Source organism: Colias croceus, chromosome 17, assembly GCF_905220415.1.
Source record: "Colias croceus chromosome 17, ilColCroc2.1".
In the NCBI taxonomy this organism is placed as follows: Eukaryota; Metazoa; Arthropoda; class Insecta; order Lepidoptera; family Pieridae; genus Colias; species Colias croceus.
The window spans coordinates 7,922,463-7,943,838 of record NC_059553.1 but is presented as its reverse complement, the minus strand read 5'-3'; the positions used below and the strand labels follow the sequence as shown (position 1 = coordinate 7,943,838).

The 21,376-nt window shown below is 33.7% G+C and overlaps 2 protein-coding genes across 2 annotated transcripts; one reads left to right on the top strand and one right to left on the bottom strand.

Annotated features, from left to right (window-relative positions):
* Positions 1-6,813, bottom strand: LOC123699111 (ATP synthase subunit alpha, mitochondrial). Its single transcript, XM_045645987.1, has 10 exons — positions 6,652-6,813; positions 6,162-6,284; positions 5,534-5,647; positions 3,604-3,868; positions 2,979-3,203; positions 2,721-2,890; positions 1,875-1,969; positions 1,338-1,557; positions 729-896; positions 1-430 (listed from the first exon to the last, which is right to left on the bottom strand). Exons 1-10 carry the CDS (start codon positions 6,715-6,717, stop codon positions 218-220), a joined length of 1,659 nt encoding a protein of 552 aa, XP_045501943.1. The 5' UTR covers positions 6,718-6,813; the 3' UTR covers positions 1-217.
* Positions 6,814-9,140: 2,327 nt separating this feature from the next.
* On the top strand, positions 9,141-20,780 carry LOC123699148 (PX domain-containing protein kinase-like protein). The gene is made up of 11 exons (XM_045646028.1): positions 9,141-9,314; positions 9,388-9,576; positions 11,869-11,965; positions 12,639-12,745; positions 13,351-13,464; positions 13,992-14,235; positions 14,823-15,059; positions 15,517-15,728; positions 16,195-16,275; positions 17,906-18,014; positions 18,870-20,780. Exons 1-11 carry the CDS (start codon positions 9,213-9,215, stop codon positions 18,983-18,985), a joined length of 1,608 nt encoding a protein of 535 aa, XP_045501984.1. The 5' UTR covers positions 9,141-9,212; the 3' UTR covers positions 18,986-20,780.
* Positions 20,781-21,376: the final 596 nt, after the last annotated feature.

The following is a 21,376-nucleotide window of genomic DNA, read 5'->3' as shown; positions in this document are numbered from 1 at the left end:
TAAATTTTTCGATTTTATTTATACATAACCACTGTTGATTGATACCGAGATAAATATACATTCCATGATTGTATTCACTTACAATACAGTCCGTGCGAATGAGAACTACTAATCACTGGCAAAGATGGCAGTGACCGACTTAACAAGTCTAAAATTGTACCAGAGACTTCACAACATTAAATGCCTGGTACAATTTTAGGGTAAACTAGTAACTGCTTTACTGCGCTTGGAAGGTAGCGAGGAAGTCGGAGACGATCTTCTTGAGGGAAGCGTCAGACTCGGGTGTGATCTGACCGTCCTTCGCGATGGTGGCGAGCAGACCCTGGTGGCTGGTCTTGATGTGCTGGGTGAATTCCTTCTCGAAAGCTGTGATCTTGGTGGGGTCCAGTTTGTCGAGGTGGCCGCGGACACCGCAGTAGATGATAGCAACCTGGCAGACAAAAAAACATTATTACTACTTACCTACTCCATATACATGACAGAAAATAATGTAATTTCAAAATTGTTAATTTTTGTGTATATTCAATATTTTGTCATAATCATTTTTATCTAATAATAATAAACAGAGTAAAGAAGACTGAAGGTGCTTTTGGAGAAAAAAAATTGCATTCTTTATTTGAATTTATTTTATTCTATTTAAAAACGTGTCAAAGATGAACAATTTCAACAATGTATAAAAGCATAACTAAATGATTGAATAAAGAAAATAGACAAAATAATATCCTCACCTGTTCCTCAATAGCCATGGGCACATACTGTCCCTGCTTGAGCAACTCTGTGAGACGCATGCCTCTGTTGAGCAGCTGCTGTGTGGCGGCGTCCAAGTCAGAACCGAACTGGGCGAACGCAGCCACCTCACGGTACTGGGCGAGCTCCAGCTTCATGGAACCGGCCACCTGAGAGACAGAGAGTATTTTTAAATGTCTTATGGTTATGAAAGAGCGTGTGTGCCGAGCACACCTTTCAGAAGTGAAACTTCTTTGGCAAGATTCAAAGATACCAAAAGAATCGCCTTACTCCATGACGCGACCTTGAAGTTTTATTCTCAACGCGCCTAAAGAAGTTTCACTCCAAAAATTATGACATAATGAAATAGTACCATAAAAACAGGTAAGAATCTACTCGAGAGACGACATTGATTATACCATACTTAAAATTGCAATATTCAAATGCCTTTTCTATTTTGTGACTCAATCTAAAAAATTTTAAAATTTCCACTGTGTTATATTTCTATTTTAATAAGCCTTTTAAACTGGGTGAGAATTGTTTGTATGGCTGTATTATTTTCAGTGCTTTTGTTTCACTGTGTTGTACAAAAGACCAATTATTCAACACACCTGCTTCATAGCCTTGGTCTGGGCCGCGGAACCCACACGGGACACGGACAGACCGACGTTAATCGCCGGCCGGATACCCTTGTAGAACAGCTCAGTCTCCAAGAAGATCTGTCCGTCGGTGATGGAGATCACGTTGGTCGGAATGTAGGCTGACACGTCACCGGCTTGGGTCTCGATGACGGGGAGAGCGGTGAGCGAACCGCCGCCCATTTTGTCGGACCTTTGTATAAATTATAAATTATTTATTAATTTATTGAATTTGTAATCATATGTGATCTTTAAAATGTTCATAATCAAATTTAAAACTATTTGGCAACAATCAACATGCCCAAATTTATTTTAGATGTTTGCCTGCAGTCAAGTCGAAATATAAAAAAATATACGGCTACAATTAGAATAGAAACAAATGGAAAAAAAAATGATAAAAAATTCGAGAAATTTCTCATTAGTGAATGTTGTATCAAAATACCACTAATACGCAATCCAAACTTCCATAACCATTTCTTAATATCAGTAAATAAAGGGAAAATTTCTTACATCTTAGCCGCACGTTCGAGCAGACGCGAGTGGAGGTAGAACACGTCACCGGGGTAGGCCTCACGACCGGGAGGACGACGCAGCAGCAGGGACATCTGGACAAAAAGTTCATTTCGTTACATATTTTTAGGTAAGAACATAAAAATTTTAAATAACGAAAGATTGTGGCAGATCATTTAAAATTCAGAACTCAGATTCAAAATTCAGAAATTAAGTTTGAACTCAATAAAATTTTACAAGAATTATACAGCATTTATGTATTCATATAATAGAGAATGCCTTATCAGTATTATCTTATCACATAATGTATAGTGATTTTTATTAGATTCTAGCTTTGTTATAAATTTTTAATCTTACTATAACCTCTCATAATATAAAAATATATTTATACAGGGTGTAAATGTTAAGTGTGCACAGGCGATTATTCCGTTACTATTGCAGATATCAAAAAACTTTAAACTGATATCGAATGCCCTTTACCTAATGAGTAAAATGACAATAATAAAATTTTAAAAATAAAATAGGAAATATCCAAAAAATTTACATCAAACACGCCTTTGTCTTATTGTATTTTATATACAACACATGACACTTTTAATACATTATTTATTTTTCGTTTATTTAACTTCCATATTCGCACCGGAGGGTTTAAACATATATTATCCTATGAAATCTTATAAGTGTTTTTAAAAATGCAATAGACTTTTATGATTCATATATTTTACACATTTTACTCTGTGGAAAATGATAAAACCATGATAATTCAATAGCGGTTCTAATAGTATAATTGAATAACATTTTCGAGTTTGAGAATCGGGGCACGAAATCAATCAATAAATTTATTACCTGACGGTAAGCGACAGCCTGCTTGGACAGATCGTCGTAAATGATGAGAGCGTGCTTGCCGTTGTCACGGAAGAACTCTCCCATAGCGCAGCCGGAGTACGGCGCGAGGTACTGCAGGGGAGCCGCGTCAGAGGCGGTAGCGGACACGATGATTGTGTAGTTGATGGCACCTGGTTATTACGAGTTTCATGATAAGTACCTAGTACCTACATAGTAACTATTTGTTATTTTAATAAATATCTGAACAGTTAAATGTACCAGCATCAGTCAAACGCTTGACAATCTGGGCCACAGTGGATCTCTTCTGTCCGATGGCAACGTAGATGCAGTACAGCTTCTTCTTCTCATCCTCTCCCTTGTTGAAGCGCTGCTGGTTGATGATCGTGTCGATGGCGAGGGCCGTCTTGCCGGTCTGACGGTCACCAATGATCAACTCACGCTGCCCACGGCCGATTGGCACCAGGGAGTCCACGGCTTTGATACCTGGTTGAGGAATAGTTGTATGAGGTAAGAGGTGAATACTGAGAATTTGTGTAGAACAATTGTATAATTTAGCAACTGAACAAGGTTACGCTGTGTGAGTGCTCATTTGATTTCCAGTTACATTATTTCAGTAAAAGTAAACAACAATGATAAATAGGTTCCACAGGCTAAGTTGAAATGCTTTAATAAGTATTTAGTGTGTTAAGAAAAGTAAGGACCTTTATAGAGTTCATTGAAGTAAAATTAATGGCATGGGCAAAATTAATATCACGTTTAAAAAATATCAAACAGAACTTAACCTATATTATGAGTTATGTAATCACAAACAAAAAATATCTTATTCTATCTTAACTGTGTATAACATAATATATACGTAACATGTGTATCATATTTAACTCACCAGTCTGCATAGGCTCGCGCACAGACACACGCGGGATGATACCAGGCGCCTTGATACCGACACGCATGCGTCCCTTGGTATCGATGGGTCCCTTGCCATCAATGGGGTTTCCGAGGGCGTCCACAACACGTCCGAGCAGCTGCTCGCCGACGGGCACGTCCACGATAGCACCGGTACGCTTGACGATGTCACCCTCCTTGATCAGCTTGTCGTTACCGAACACGACCACACCAACGTTGTCGGGCTCCAAGTTGAGGGCCATACCCTGGTGAATGTAATAACATAATATGTTAGATTATTTATATGTATACATTTATTTTAGCAGCTCACTGATTTAGAATGGATTAATATGTAATAGACATAATAGATCTTATATGTAATGGTAAATGATTTTTTTAATCAATAGTTTGAGTTGTAGTTAAGTATAGATTCATATATTTTTTTAGACATAGCCAAATAATGGTCAGGAATTTTTATTTATTTATTTATGCTTTATTGCTCAAGATAAATTACAAATTGAGACTTAACCTAGGATACATTATAACAAACGGCGGCCTTATCGCTAAATAGCGATTTTTAGTTATTTGGTTAAAATATATTTATATATTAATTTTTTGGTTGTCAGTCTCTTTTTTATGTAACCATTAATTATGCAACTTATAGTTCCACTGATAGGACACCATCACCCTATATGCGCCTATTTATAAAACAATTCTTGACTTTCCAGTAAGGTTTCATAGATAGACTAAGATATGTAGGTCATGCAAATATTGCATAATCATGGAACTAAAAATATACATATATTTACCTATATTTCCAAGATATTATGTGAATTAGTAGTTGAAAAGGACATTTTTAACCAGTAATAAACATAATACTAAGTATATATTTTTTAAATAATGACATGATAAAGCTAAGGGAAATTATCATCATCATTCACATCACATGTTCATGATGATTGTTTTGATCAAAAATTTCATGTAAACACTTTAAAATACAAATAATAATAATAATAAGATTATTCTGTAATTAGTAGGTAGTTTAAAAAAATTATATAATATTGATATTAATGCCTCAGCCCCCGGAATCACAGACACAATAGAAAATCTATTGTGTCGTGGTCTCATTGGGCCGCTCGGTGGTCAATAAAATACCTTTTATAAGGGTTAGGTTTATTGTTCAAAAGAAAACTATAAGAACAATTCTCCCTTAAACTATTTAGGTCATATTATACAATCTGTATCTCAATTTAATATTTTTTTTTAATTAAACCAACAAAATTTTATCTTGAACAATTTTGTGTAAAACAATTTATACAAATTCACAGTTCCAATAAGGATAATGAAAAGTATTCAAGATTTATTAAATATTATATATTATATTATATATTAATATAATATTGCTTTAAAGCAATAAGGCCGCCTTTTCGTACATATGTGCCTTTGTGTTAGTTTCTTTTGTTTTGAATTATTGTATCTTTTCTCTGTCTGGTATATATGTACAATAAAGTATAAATAAATATTGTTGGTGATTTTATGGCTCTTTTTTATAATTTAATTGTTTATGTAGACTTGAAAAGTTATTTCAACCTATAACACTTGTGTTTTGGGTATATAACACATTTACATAATGATGAATGAAAATTTTGGTTTATAGGGAGAAAAAGGCATGCATAAACTTTTCCAGATATTTTCTCGTATTATAAAACAGAAATTTAAAGACAATTTTGATTTTAACACATTGATAGGCTTACTGGATAAGGTTTCATTGTAATCAATGATTTAGATGATTGATTTAATAAGAATCTATGCATGATTCTGTTTAGAAAATGCTTTTTTCCTATAATTTCTGAACATGCTTTTTCCTAGTCATATTTTTCATCCACTATCTTATCAAAAACATAATTAATTTATATAACAAATAAACCCACCTTAAGACCAGAGGAAAATTCCACCATCTCCTCAGCCTGGATGTTCTTGAGTCCATACACACGGGCAATACCGTCTCCGATGCTCAACACACGGCCAGTCTCTTCCAAATCGGCCTGTAATGTATCATTACATACTTCTTACCAATAAAAATTTTTAATCTACAGTAATATTTTGTTTGTATTCATGTAATACTAGATTTCCACCCGCGGCTTCACTCGTATTTTCAAAGGAAAACAGTTCCCGTTCCTGTGGGATTTCCGGGATAAAACCTATGTGTTAAATCAAGTTACCCTCTATATGTGTGCTAAATTTCATTGTAATTGGTTCAGTGGTATTTGCGTGAAAGAGTAACAAACACACACACACATCCTCACAAACTTTCGCATTTATAATATTAGTAGGATAGCATAGTAGGAAGGATGAAATATTGAAATAATTCATCATAATTTTATTAAAATTAAATATAATATATTCATTCATTATAATGATAAGGGCAAATTTTAATATTTTACATATTTTACTATGTCCTTTATCTTTATAAATAAAGGTATATAACCTCCAAATTGACTATTGATCTAAACAGCTGACAGATCCAGTTGACAAGTATGTTTATGTAACAGCACAAACCTTGGGTGCGGCACCGAGGATTCTCTCCTCCAAGATTGTGGAGATTTCGGCAGCCCGTTGTGAAGACGAGACATGGAGCTTGCGCGCAGCCACTGTAACCGCCGGGATGGCGACTTTCGAAACCTAACAAATGCATTATCTAATTATAAAAAACATCCTCAAACATCATTTTGTCCAATGAAACACGTAGATTTTAACATTATTACAGCGAAAATCGTCTATCTAAGCACCATGGACATGCTATCTGACAAGCAGTCGATCGCCCTCTATTACATAACATCACTTTTGGAAACCGATAATATATTTCTATTTTGAAATAAAATTAGTCCAATAGCCTACTTTAATGCATATATACTACTTATTTAGCCGTCCTAAGATCATTTGGCATGAATAATGATATTATTATATGGAATGGACGACATTGCGGTGGGTTTGGTTACCCAAGTACTTATTCATGGAATCAAATTATAAAAATTTCAACAATAATTACCTGTGTAGCGGCATTGGGCAAGCGCCTGGCCACCGAGGAGGCCAAACGAGCGGAGATGAGCGACATTTTCACACTATTTCTTAGAAATTATATGGTAGAATATAGGACCGTGATGTTCTCCGCTCGCAACTCGTAGCGATATTACCGGAAATGACAGAATTGATAATTGTCTGTGGTTAGACTGCACTCATGTAACGTTCGGAAACTTTGATGTTTCCTGTTTTAAGAAATGAACATATTTAAATTATATATTATGTAAAATGTTTAGTGAAAAAGTAACATAAGAGCATGATGATTTTAAAAATAATAAAGCATAAAATATGTACAATATCAGCTATATATAGCATAAAGAAAACAATAAAGAAAGAACAAAGAAAAGAGTCTGGCCAGCCAAAGCTGAACCCAATGTTTCTTGTTGCGGCCACACTAAGGGCCTGTTTCACCACCCTCAAGTAAAGTGTCGAGTAGGCTAATCGCCAGTTAAAGTGACCCGTAACTTCAAGTGCGAGTTTCACGACGTCCGAGTAGCACTAATCATAAGATTAACTGACCCGTAACTTACTTGCCACGTCTTCTGCCAATTAGCGTGTTTTACTCGACGGTTAAGGTTGTCTGTTGTCATTTCTTGCATATCACCAACGATTTTTTTTTAAATAAACGAATAAAAATGGATTTATTTGATTTAATTGATCGTCAGTTGGATGAATTAGAATATTCTTCGACACAACGAATAGCAATGTGTATTTAAATCCCGTGTTGATTATTTTACGGACCTCGATGAAACTGATTTTTTCGCTAGATTTCATGTAAAGAAAAGTTTGCACTTCTATCTCTTTTAACTTTATTCATGATAATTAAATAGGTAAGTACTTAATATAATAACTTAACAAATTAAAATCATACGCGTATTTCCAACCCTACAGACCACGTACAGACAATCATATACATTATACTCTTTGCAGACAATCCACAACAATTATCAAAATATATATATGAATAATATGACAGCTGCAATAGTGCAATGACGTTTGACGAGTGACATTGACGTAATATTGAACGAATGTGACGTACGATTTGTTCCGTTACTCATTCCAGTAAGTTGTTACTCGGAGCTTAGGTTTCGTTTGTGAAATTGACAAAAGATACTCGTAACCTTTACTTGCTGATTAACGTTAATTAAGAAGTAACTAATCAACGCTTTACTTGGAGATGGTGAACGAGGCCCTAAGCCACACTCTGGAATGTTATCATAATATCATGGCGTTTCTGCGTTGTTAATAATTATTATTGTCAGTTTTGTTGAAAACGGTTCAAATTATTTGCGAATTTATTGGTTTTAGTGTCGAAATATGGGTAAAACTATAAATAATGCTCATGGGCGTAGCTAGCCATGGGCTCAAGGTGGGGCAACAATAAAAAATAATATGTAACTACTAACTAGCAACTGTATGTACCAAGTATGTACCCAAAGTTATATCCAGGTCTTCAAATTCGCATTTGCGAAGGCATTTGTGATGGCATTCGCGAAGGCATTTGCGAAGGCGTTGGCGAAGGCATTCGCGAAGGCATTTGATAAGGCATTCGCGAAGGCATTTGCGAAGGCATTCGCGAAGGCATTTGCGAAGGCATTCGCGAAGGCATTTGCGAAGGCATTTGTGATGGCATTCGCGATGGCATTCGTGAAGGCATTTGCGAAGGCATTCGCGATGGCATTCGCGAAGGCATTCGCGAAGGCATTCGCGATGGCATTCGCGAAGGCATTCGCGAATGCATTTTTTCTAGTGTAGGCACTAGAAAAAAAAAGTGTAAAGTAAAAAGTAGCAGTGAGTTGTAGAACGTGTAACACAACAAAAGTGAAATTAGATAAGTTAGTGGGGTAACTAATTGGGGTGCTATACTCATTTTTCTTACAGTTCATGAAACATGTAAGCCTCACTACTAACTATTTTCTTTTTTCGTGTGTAAATTTTTAATTCGAATTATTCTTATTCACCACGAAATAGATCCAAAAATCTTCAGCCGTTTGGTCGCTGGGCGTATGACACTTGTTAGTTGTTAGTCAGTCAATTTAGAGGTAAATAATACTAATTTTAAAGGTCGCATTTTCTGTGTCGCCTGTCGACTTTCGAGAATCGAGTGTGAAATTTCTTACGGATATTAAGCTAAGTAGTTAGTAGGTACTTCAATTTTTAGATTTGGTTAGGTATCCTAACCTAACCTACCTTCCAGGTCAAAGCTAGAGTATCATATTTTGTTTCCTAACTAAGCGGATGTTACCAGGTCCATATTTTTTAAATTTGCCGCCCTTTACTGGGTTCCGAGGGGTTCAGTTTTGGCTGGCCAGACTCTATTGTTTGAACCAGTGTGAACGTTGCCTGGCTTTTAGCCTGGCCTTTGACTTTGTGTTAGGCTAGTGTTAGGTATCAGAAAATGTCAAATTTTGAAACGTCAATTTGTCAAATCAATCTGATTGTCTTTGAATTTGTCATTCTTGTAGTAAAACAAAAATGTTTTGCAATTTATTAAATCGAAATTAATGTTTATACATTTTATTAAGTGTAATGGCTATATTCGAAAAATCATTTCAGACCAGACCTATTATAGATGATACGGATAAGCTTGTTTGTACATTAGAAAATGCGCAAAATATCAATAAACACACAGTCAGTATCATTTTGATTTTGGTGCTCCGTATACTTGAAGAATATTTAAATTTTATTAATAATTGTGCTTTAGGAGTATGTCTTGCGTGTGCAACGAGGGCCTTGTAAAGAAAATAAGTGGACAGTGTCCCGGCGTTACAGGGATTTTGCTGCTCTACAAATGAGTCTTCAACAGGCTAATATTGACCTTCCTTTGCCTCCTAAGAAACTAATAGGTAACATGCAACCTTCTTTTGTGGCTGAAAGACAAATAGCATTGCAGGTGAGTAATAGCTTGTAATATAAATATTATCACAAGAGATCACAGCATGTACCTAATCTAAAGCTAAAGTTAATAAAGAACAAGTATAAATGAGCAGTTGTGATGGTAGCTAGATGTGATACTTTGTCATTCAAACTTTGGTTACTTAGTTAATATTTTAACTATTTTCTTTGTAATATTATAATAAAATAAATATCCAATGTAGTGTGTATGTTAATATATTAATTGGCCGTAGATAAGCAAAAAGGATCCAACCCACAACATGACCGAAAATGAGTTAAATATACCAAACTGCTCGTCTAGGTCTATATTTTCGATTAGCAAAAACAATCCAAGTAAAATATGAATATTTTGACGTGAAATTGACACTGGGTACCAACCCACATGTATGGAGAAGCCATATTTTAGTTTCGTAAAAACGATCCATTCTTCTTGGATCATATTGTAAAACGCTCAGTCTAAGAAACTAACACAGAACTAAAATGTTTAAAAAAATCCAAAGCATGTGGATCCTTTTAGATATTTAATTTTTATGATATTATGATGCAATAGATAAATCACTAAAAAGATTCAGAAAGCATGGATCTCTTTTGTTAAACTGAATTTTGTAGAAATGTATACTGGTTTAATAACAAAAACGATTCAGAACATTTGGATAGACTGAATATTATGTATTTAAAGCTTGAGGCGTTAGGCATGCATTAAGTTCACACTCCAAGTATCTTGATCGGGTCACACATCTTTGCCTTTTTTATACCGATTTTTCTAAAATAGAGGCACTTTGAAAATACCTGAAAAAATTTACGAAGCTGACGAATATGTCGAAGTAACAACAAGTGATAACTGCGTTAAAAACAACCGACTTCAAACTTGCACTTGCAAAATTTACAAATACCTACAGACAAAAATGCTCATAAAATAAAAACTACTGGGCCTATCCGAATAAAATTTTTATGGGACCAATTCGACACTATCCCGCATCGAACAAAAAAAGAATCACGTAAATCGGTTCAGAAACCTCGGAGTAATCGGTGTACATACATAAAAAAAAAAATATACCGGCCGAATTGATAACCTCCTCCTTTTTTTGAAGTCGGTTATAAAAAAATTACTCGCACAACTATCAATCACGCTCTCATGTGATCTTTATTACCTTCATTCAAGAATTGCCTATAGAAGACTGTAAGGTTTGTTGGGGATATAAATTATTAAGACTGAAATCGATTGAAATCGATTGTATGCGCACCTCCATCGACTAAACAGTTTAGTCATGTTGAATTCAAGAGGAGAATACAGCTCGACACATCAGTTTAGTCGCTGCAAAAGTTGATAATGATTTTCAATGACTATGGCCAAATGTTAAAGAAAAGCCCAATTAGACGATTTGGAGTCAATCTTTGACTATTTATCTAAATACTACCTGGATTTCTATAAATCAATCCAAGGGGGCAATCCAAGACTTCATGACGATGTAGATATGGCGATGAACCGGACTTCGCACACGAAGAAGAATAGTAAATCGGATAGAATTAATATGTTTTATATAAATAATGAAAAAAAAAATTGAAAGTTAGTTGTTTTATTTATGAAATTAAAAAAAAATAAGGATCTTAGTAGCAATTAGCTACTTTGAATCGTTTTTGCGAAATGAAAATTCACTTATCATAATTGAAAATAGGTTTTATCAAAAAGGATCCTAACACACATTTAGCTGAATATTTCAAGAAATAAAACTAAATTCAATAAAATTTGTTTGTAAGAATAAAATATACATTGACACACACACTTTTCCTTAGGAAGCAATTAACACAAGCAAGTCTTTATATGAACAAACACAGGTTAAACTTCAAACTTCAATAACTCAAAAGTAACATTTTGTGGGTTGGATCCTTTTTGGTTATCTACGGCCAATTGTTCTGTGTTATCATGTGCTTAACTCTTATCATAACTTATCTATAAAGCATACTTCATCTATTACTATTCTTAAATATGGTAATTCTCAGAAATATGAATCTATCTCAATATTATTAAATACATATATAATTTACTAGCTATTACTTAGCTTTGCTTGCTTAGTCTAAAACCTAATAAATTATATACTAAACCTTCCTCTTGAATCACTCTATGTATTAAAAAAACCGCATCAAATTCCGTTGCATAGTTTTAAAAATTTAAGCATACAAAGGGACATAGGGACAGAGAAAGTGACTTTGTTTTATACTTTGTATGTAGTGATATTATTTTTATATTGTAAATATTTTTGCCTTATAAAATGATTTGTTTTGTTTTTAGAATTATATATCTGAAGTACTGAAACATCAGATCTTAGCATTATCATTACCAGTGAGAAGCTTTTTGGACCCCACCAATTATTCTATGACAATAGCGGGTAAGCTGATTTTGAAAGAAAGAAAGAAAAGAAATTTATTGCCAAAAAAAACACAGTCAAACACATTATAAAATTTACACATAATGTTATAGTTTCATCATATTTTTTTTATTTGTAAAACATATTTTGTATGTTGATATTGATTAAAAAAAATCAAATTTGAAATATGAAGTTTATTATCTGCCCAATAATGTTTCTCCTATTGTTGGGCCTTGGGATATGGAAGTAAATAAGAATTTGAATTTGAAGTAAAAAACATCTCTTACTTTTTTTATTTCTACTGATATGAAGTTGACAGTTTTTAATTATTGATTCATCTGTTGAATCCTCCAATCATAACAATAACTTAACTGTCAATAATAAAAAGATAGTTTAAATTATTTAATATTTTTAGCACCAACATACACTTTTACTGGGTTCTTTATTCATAGCTACTGCTATATGGCTAGCTTTCCACAAGCGACCTCGCTCGCGTTTTCAAGAAAAAAAAACCCGTTCTCGTGGGATTTCGGGGATAAAACTTAGCCTATGTTGCTCAGTAAAGATGCAGCTTTCTAATGGGGAAAGAATTATTGAAATCGGTCTAGTAGGTTATGCATGAAAACCATACATACATACACAATTACAAACCTTTCCTCTTTATAATATTAGTATAGATATTCATTTTTTACAGAGCAGGCTCTCCAAACAGTATCAATAGCATTGAGAGGTGATGGCCACTATGAATTAAAAGGACCTTTGACCAATATAAATTGGAGGATACGGAAACACTATTTTTCTGTATGTTTTTACTTTTTAAATGGAGTATGGGTTGTATTGTTGATAATAATTTTATGTTTATTTATTTATTTTTATGCTTTATTTATCCAAGGGAAGGAAATATAAATATCTTTCACTAGCTACTCCGCGCGGTTTCACCCCCGTGGCTCCACATCTGTTGGTTGTAGCGTGATCATATTTTTATTTAATTTTTCAAATCGGGCTAGTAGTTCCCGAGATTAGCGCGTTCAAACAAACAAACTCTTCAGCTTTATAATATTAGTATAGATTATAAGAAGATCAATATATCATACACACTTTCAGGTCAATTAAATTGTAATATATGTATTATTAAAAACTAGCGGTCCGCCCCGGCTTCGACCGTGGTACATGTTTACGCTTTCTCTCCATAAGAACCATCCTCGTACTTCAAGGAATATAATAAAAAAAGAATTATCGAAATTGGTTCAGCCGTTCTCGAGTTATGCGCTTACCAACACATTTTACGATTCATTTTTATATTATAGATATTATAAAAATAACACTATCTATAAAGGCAAAAAATTGCAACAAGATAATTTTATCTTGAATGTGGTTCTTATCATTGTTATTATGCATTATTTTAGGTTATTGACTCGGACAAAACAAATTGTGTGCTCGCGTGGCAGAGCTATGGACCAGATAAGCATTTACAGAGTAAGGATTTACAAAGCGCATTTAAAAGTTTGCAAAGTATATCTGTGAGTATTTTGAATAAAAATAAAAAATATTTTTTTAAAGAATATCTTTTATCATATGTTTTTTGTTAATGTACATTTTGTCCACCCCCTGTCATGATAAAATTGTTTGCCGCCCACACATTAGCAGCAGGAAGTATATTGTAGGTGCGATCGTTTTATTATATTTTTATGATATCGACCATTATTTTTTTTTTACAGCCATTTATTTCACATTTGCCGCCCGAAGTTAAACATAAGTGAGGTCCCATGTCCCCTAGTGGGGTAAGGGGCAGATGCATTATACATCTGTTTCACTGATCGATTTTCTTTAGGGACAAGTAGGTAGCCTTCTGTGTCGTGCCAGACCGAGACATTTTTTTTTCTTCGTCTCCACCGGGAATCGAACTCAGTACCCCTCGGCAACGCTCACGCGTCAACCACTGTACCAAGGAGGCGTTACGATAAACATAATATTTTTTATTTATTTTTTATCATATTTAGATGCAAATGGTGTTCTTTTTTAATTTATATTTGTTTCTCCATTCCAGCATCCATACATAGACGAAGTATTAACGATACACACACTGGAAACGGGTGCGTATGTAGTGCGTCGGTTACACGAAAATGGAACAGTTAGAGATCTGCTATATGGCACAGACTATAGCAAGAGTTACCTGGCGAAGTATGGCAACCCGAAAATAAGGAAGCCATTCACGACGGGTCAAATTGCGCACTATGGATATCAAATATTACAAGCTTTAAAATTTCTACATGATAAGGGTTTGCCGCATGGTATGTATTACATATTTGAAAGAAAAATACACTTTTTAACCGACTTCAAAAAAAGGAGGAGGTTATCAATTCGGCCGGTATGTTTTTTTTTTTTTTTTTTAATGTATGTACACCGATTACTCCGAGGTTTCTGAACCGATTTACGTGATTCTTTTTTTGTTCGATGCGGGATGGTGTCGAATTGGTCCCATAAAAATTTTATTCGGATAGGCCCAGTAGTTTTTATTTTATAAGCATTTTTGTCTGTAGGTATTTGTAAATGTTGCAAGTGCAAGTTTGAAGTCGGTTGTTTTTAACGCAGTTATCACTTGTAATGATAAAGAATCTATACTAACTTTATTCACCTTTTTTAACTGTTTGCAAAATAAATAATTAATCGACGTATTGAGAAATTTTCTAAAGAATAGAAAAAATTCGATCACGATGCTGTGTTACAACCCGTGTCTTTCGTCTTGCCGATGCATTATTCGCATATGCTTTTTTAAATTTTGTTTTACATAATAAATTGAACTAAAACCTCATTTGCATACACAACTAATTGAATATAGAGCATATTACCATATATTACATAGAAAATTACATTTCAGGCCACCTCCACCCAGGGAACATAGCAATATTAAACCAAAGAGCTGTTCTATTGGACGTCGAGAACATTCTAATGGGTGTGCCAAGTTTGTACCGACCATATTTGGTACAAATGAAGCACATGACACCAGAAGCCATAGATGTGTATAGTTTCGGGAGGACGTTATATGAAATGGCGTTCGCGGAGACGTTGGATAGCTGTTACTGTGATAAATATGGAGAGATTTACGATGATTTGGGTAAGTTTCAAATAATTTTGTAATTAGCATTTTCTTATAAAAATATTGAACTAAGAAAGACACATTTTAATATAACATATTTTTTATAAATAACTTAATAACTTATAGGCTTATTTATCACTTTTCTAGAACAAAACACCCAAAGATAAGTGATACATTACAAAAAAATAACACCATTTGTATCTATTATGACACAGAGCTGATGTATTTTGCATATCCTTTTTGGGCTTCAAGTCGATTTCCAATTTTTGAATTGTTACTTTTATATATAGTAAAAATTAAAGGCCGCGTCATGACAATACCGTCACGTCATGAAGTACGGCGATAATTTTGTTATCTTTGAATCTTGCGAAAGAAGTTTCACTTCTGACACGTGTTACGCACACATGCTCTTTTTTGTTAACTGTGTGTCCGTATATGCAGAAAAACCATTATGACAATCAACCTCAACTTCCAGAATCACTACTCCACCTGACTCTCTCCACTGCCTCCTGGAAGCAAGGTGGAGTAACCCTGGAGGAACTACAGCATCACACCCTCTTTCGTCACGCCAATGGTCTAGCAAGTGTGAACGTAAGAGGACATCTCAAGTTCCCGCTACAATTGAAGGAGGAGATCAGAGCGGCGGTGGATGCTGTGCAGGCGAGGTTGGAGGGTGATCAGAAAATGGTGATTATTAATTAAGTAAATTAGCTTTAGGCATGCGGGTTCGTTTACGAAGGGAAATTGACGGTAATTGTCTTATGGGACATTTTTTACAGCGCCATCTATCGGAATTTATAAATTTTGGGGTTATTCAAATATAGTAAGAATACATTTTTTTTTAGTGTGGTAAAAAATAGTCTATGTCGCTCGCTAGATTCTTAACTATCCCTATAACCGAAATTCGAAAATCGTAAAATAAATCTGTTGATTTTAACCTGAAAGACTTCCTTCTACAACTGATGACAAATAAACGCACTTTCTCAAATTTATAATGTATAGAAAGGATAGTAAATTAGGCTATTAGTCCTTGATTCAATTATAATTAGAAAAAAAATCGCTTATTAATAAATTTTGTAAAACAAGAAAATGACTCTACATTTTTGATTGAAACTTCTTTCAAAGCTATTTTTATATTTCTAACAATATTCAGGTAAGGAGAGCTCGAAGAGAAGTTAGGATACAGGAAATACTCGGTTCAGAAGAGGAAATGAGAAAGCAAAGGAGAAGAGCGGTAAGTCAATGTCTATGATGCCATTATTTATTTTTTTCATAGTGTATTTAGGGCCGATTTTTCAATGCCCAGATAAACAGCTAGATAGACTTTATTCTTCAGTTAACAAAATATTCAATTTTTCAATAGACGAATAGGACTTATCTATCGAATAACTACGTTATTTGAGGAATAAATCTATCTGCTGCTCCAACGGCCAGATAGCGTGCTATTCGACGATTAGACGTTTGAGTTGACAACTGACGCGTCAAATTTGGGATATTTTCGTATGTAATAACATAGAGCGTAGAATTTTTACAATAAAGCCTCTTTCTATAAAATAATTATCAATTAAAATCATATTGAAATTGATGTTTTTGATAGTACCTACTGATGATCATGCCATTGAAAATTTGCCGGACGCTGCCGTTATGTCGTTTCCATCGTAAAATATATAAATTTTAACACAAATTTAATCAAAACTCTTTACTCGAATCAAAACAATAATCAACAATCATAGAACACAAGATAAACTTAAAATGCACTCCTGACGTGAGTCATAATGACGGTTGTTGACATATTGCAAGTTGACTCTATCCCGCTCTAACCTGACTAATTTAATATGTTTGTTTCGCCACTCCAAGAGCAGAGCTGCCAATATGGAAATATTTGGTCAGATAGTTATTCATCACATAAATCACGATTGAAAAATAGGCGAGCCGTTATGAGTTAGATAAGCAATTGAATAAATCTATTCGAGGGGTAGTTATTAGACTGTTTATCTGGGCATTGAAAAATCGGCCCTTATTGATCCAATTTTCACACCTGCAGAATTTTCTCATTACTATTTATACTTTTAACATTACTACTACGAAATCATCACTACATAGTATAAAACAAAGTCGCTTTCTCTATCACTATGTCCCTTTGTGTGCTTAAATCTTTAAAACTACGCAACGGATTTTGATGTGGTTTTTTAATAGATAGAGTAATTCAAGAGGAAGGTTTTAGTATATAACTAGCTTATCGCCCACGGCTTCGCCCGCTTTCTCTAAAACGATTTGAGATTTAAACTATCCTATCTCTCAAGTTGGATCGAACTGCACATGGTGTGCGAATTTTATTATAATCGGTTAAGTGGTTTAGGAGTTCATTGAGGACAAACATTGTGACACGAGATTTATATATATTATAAGATTTACTAGCGGTCCGCCCCGACTTCGCCCGTGGTACATATTTCGCAATAAAAGCCTATGTTCTTTCTCAGGGTCTAAAGATTGTCTGTGCCAAATTTCGTCGAAATCGGTCCAGTAGTTTATGAGCCTATTCATTACAATCAAACAAACAAAGTTTTCCTCTTTATAATATTAGTGTAGATTAGGTTTTAGACAAAGCGGGCGAAGCCGCGGGTGGTAAGCTAGTAAAGTATAAAATGGAATGTATATTAATGTAACTCCATACGGACATTTTGACAGGTGATTTTGACGTGCGTCTCGTCGGGGCGGACCCATGAATCACTCTATCTATTAAAAAAACCGCATCAAAATACGTTGCGTAGTTTAAAAGATTTAAGCATACAAAGGGACATAGGGACAGAGAAAGCGACTTTGTTTTATACTATGTAATGATAAATACATAATACCGTGTGCAGAGGAAACGCGACAGTATATGGAAGTCGACATCGTCGCTAGCGGACACAGTTCGCTCCCACTCCCCACACTCGCCCAGCACCGTGTCCTCGCCCACACCGCCACACACTTGTAAGTGTTTATAAAATAAAAAAAATGTCTTAACAAAATAATTAGGAAAAAGTCTTTTTTTTTCCTAATTATTTTGTGAAAACATTTTTATCGGATTTCTTAATCGGATGCAATTTTTTTATAATTAACTAAACGTTACAACGCTGCATTTTAATTATATTTGTAATAGGCAGTATTTGATACTTAATCACTAGAATTCATTTAAAATTCAGAAATATACCACTTTTTACGAATTTGTATCATTCATTATCACACTCGCCAGAAAGTATTTGGTTGCACTAAAAATACTTTACAAGAACAATAGTTCATGTACATTTGATTTAAAAACATCGATTTTTATGTAAAAAAAACCAAACTATAAACAATTAGCTAACAACTAGTGGTACATATTTCGCAATAAAAAGTAGCCTATGTTCTTTCTCAGGGTCTAAAGATTGTCTGTGCCAAATGTCATCAAAATCGGTCCAGTAGTTTATGCGTGAATACCATACACACATACAAACCTTTCCCCTTTATAATATTAGTATTTAGTGTTAAATACTTAAATACTTAGTTTATTTACTTAGATAAATACAAGGTGTCTCAAAAGAAAGTTTATATTTTGTGGATGAATAAAAAGAAAACTAAGCGGTGTATTGAAAAAATGTTTATTAATTATTAAAGTGCATAATATGGGAATTTATTGCTTAAAAATAATATCGTCCAAATGCAGTCCAGTATTATTTTTAAGAACTAAATTCCCATATTATGCACTTTAATAATTAATAAACATTTTTTTCAATACACCGCTTAGTTTTCTTTTTATTCATCCACAAAATATAAACTTTCTTTTGTTTGTACTTTTTATTTTTTTAGCGGCCGGCGAAACAAGCATAATATCACCGCACTCAGCGAGCGACGGACGCGGTGCGTTACTTCAAGCGATCTGTGCTTTCGACAAGAAATCCCTTGCGCGAGTTAACTCTCAGTAGATCGAATCTTGTACCAAAAAATAATAATTTACTTGTCAAACCGTATTAATATCGCATATTTATTGTAATTGTGAAATCTAAAACTTAATACTTATATTGTACAAATAGGAGGTTAAATCATATTATGTTATTTAATACAACAACAAAAAATGAGTGGTATTTACTTGGAAAACATGATTTTCTCATGTGAATTTTGTGTATCAATCAATTGTATTAGTACGCTTTGCCAAATAAAGAATTAAGTAATGGTAACCCATAACCCTGCTGTGTAGGAAGGTATGTGTCCTCTCGAATATGGCAATACGGTATTTAACTAAAGATATTATAGCAGTCGTAAGCCATATTAAAATAATAGAAAATTCACATTCCTAGTTTAATTTATGTAAAAAAAATACAATAAAATGGCGGAGTTGATTCTACTTAAAGATATGATTATATGTTTAATTCAATTATAAACTTGATCCTGACTGTAGTCGGTTGTAAGTCATGTAAAAAACGACGTGTGGCACTCGGGGACTGCCGCGGTAAAGCTATTGCATGCTATGCCTTCAAGCCACACCTCCGCCCGTCGGAGTGGGGAGCGTGAGGTTTTTTCGTTACGGAATTTCTCGATTCGGTCCCCGCGCTCAAGGCCCGTGATAGAAGCTATACAATAGCTTAAAAATAGATATTTGAGTTTGTTAATTTTTAAACTAACGAATTCAAAATGAGAAACTGCTCATGTGATTAATATTCGTAATATAGTGTAACATAACCCAGATAGAAGATAAATAAAAAAAAATATTCTTTATGTCTTATACAACATTTAAATAGACATTTTGTTATTTCCATGATTTCAACGAATCATCAAAATAATGTTTTTTTAATGTATTGGCTAGTACAGAAATACGTAATCAAATTGTATTGTCCATCTTTACATTCTACTAACTCACTTTAATAAACATGTAATATAATCATGTTTTGCGACTTAACTGCGCCTAAAAAGAGAATTCTACATATTTTCTCTGTGGAAATATGGAATAATAATAACTTGAGAAGTGACTTCATTTTAAGAATAATTAAAAAAAACATGGCGGCTTTTTGGCGCCAAATTGTATATCATAATCATAAGTTTATTCTTTCAATAATTATTTGTTTTCTTTTGTGTAATATGTTATTCATGAGTACAAGACAAATATATTTTGTTGAATAATAAAATCGAACAAACAGTTCTTCGATACGTATTACGAACATTAGTTTTAAATCAAAATGTGAATTTTGCATTTGTGTGCTATAGGAAATTGACAGTATTATAAAATATTCTGGACTGTATTGGTTAATATATTATCATATAAAATATGTATCCGTCCGAATGTACACCTATTTTTTCTATAATAGCTACTGATTGATAGTTATGCCTTGAACTTATATTGTATGGTCTTCTGTTTTATTTTCATTTTTTAAGTGAACTTTGCTTGTAATAAATTTTCTGCATTTCTATAAATTGTGTATAAATAACACAATACACATCATTATATCAAAATGCACACAAATGCAATCTAATAGATCCATCATCCGTAGAATAAATATTTAAAATGCTATTTAAATGATCTTATTACATACAAAATTAACGTTTAAGTATAAAACTGTAAAGTGATATTATGACTGGTCACCTAATTTTACTACTTTTATTATGAATTTATTTTTTGTTATTAAGATTCATAATTATAGGTTTAAGGAACATAAATTATTTTTCATATACTAATTATAATTTTGTTGTAAATTGTAAGAGAATATAATATGATAGTTGCAGAAAGATTTGTTTTATTTTATCCATTACCAACATAATTTATATAGATAGTTAAAAAAAATTGTCACCGATCGTTCATAAGTGTAGGTACAAAGGTTGGTGCTAAGTATGGTTTAAATTTAATAAATTCGTTTAGTGGGTCAAAATCGAGTCAAGGAAGTTCGGTTACATACTAACAGATGAATGAAGAGCGTGTTAAAAATATAGACTTCAATTTCGTCAAAGACGATTAAGAATTTTTTTGGTGAATGGACTATCTCTACATTATTTTTTGTCATATAATATGTAGACGCTTGGATCAATATTAACAACTAGAAATACCATCAGCAACACAAAATGTCCTTTGTACATCCGACATGAGTAAGGTCGATCTGTTATTTACCTAACAGCACAGGGCCCGGCCGGCCGTAGTCGAATTCGTGCTCGAAAAAGTCGGTCGCGCTCGTCGAGACCACAGTCGAGAAGGTCCAAGACGCTCGCGTGCAAATATTTTTTAACAATATGGAAGAAAAAAATGTTAACAGTAAAAGGTATTGTGTTACGTTCGGGTGCTTGAATTCAAATAGAAAGCAGAAAGATTTTCCTTCTTGATTGTGGTGTAA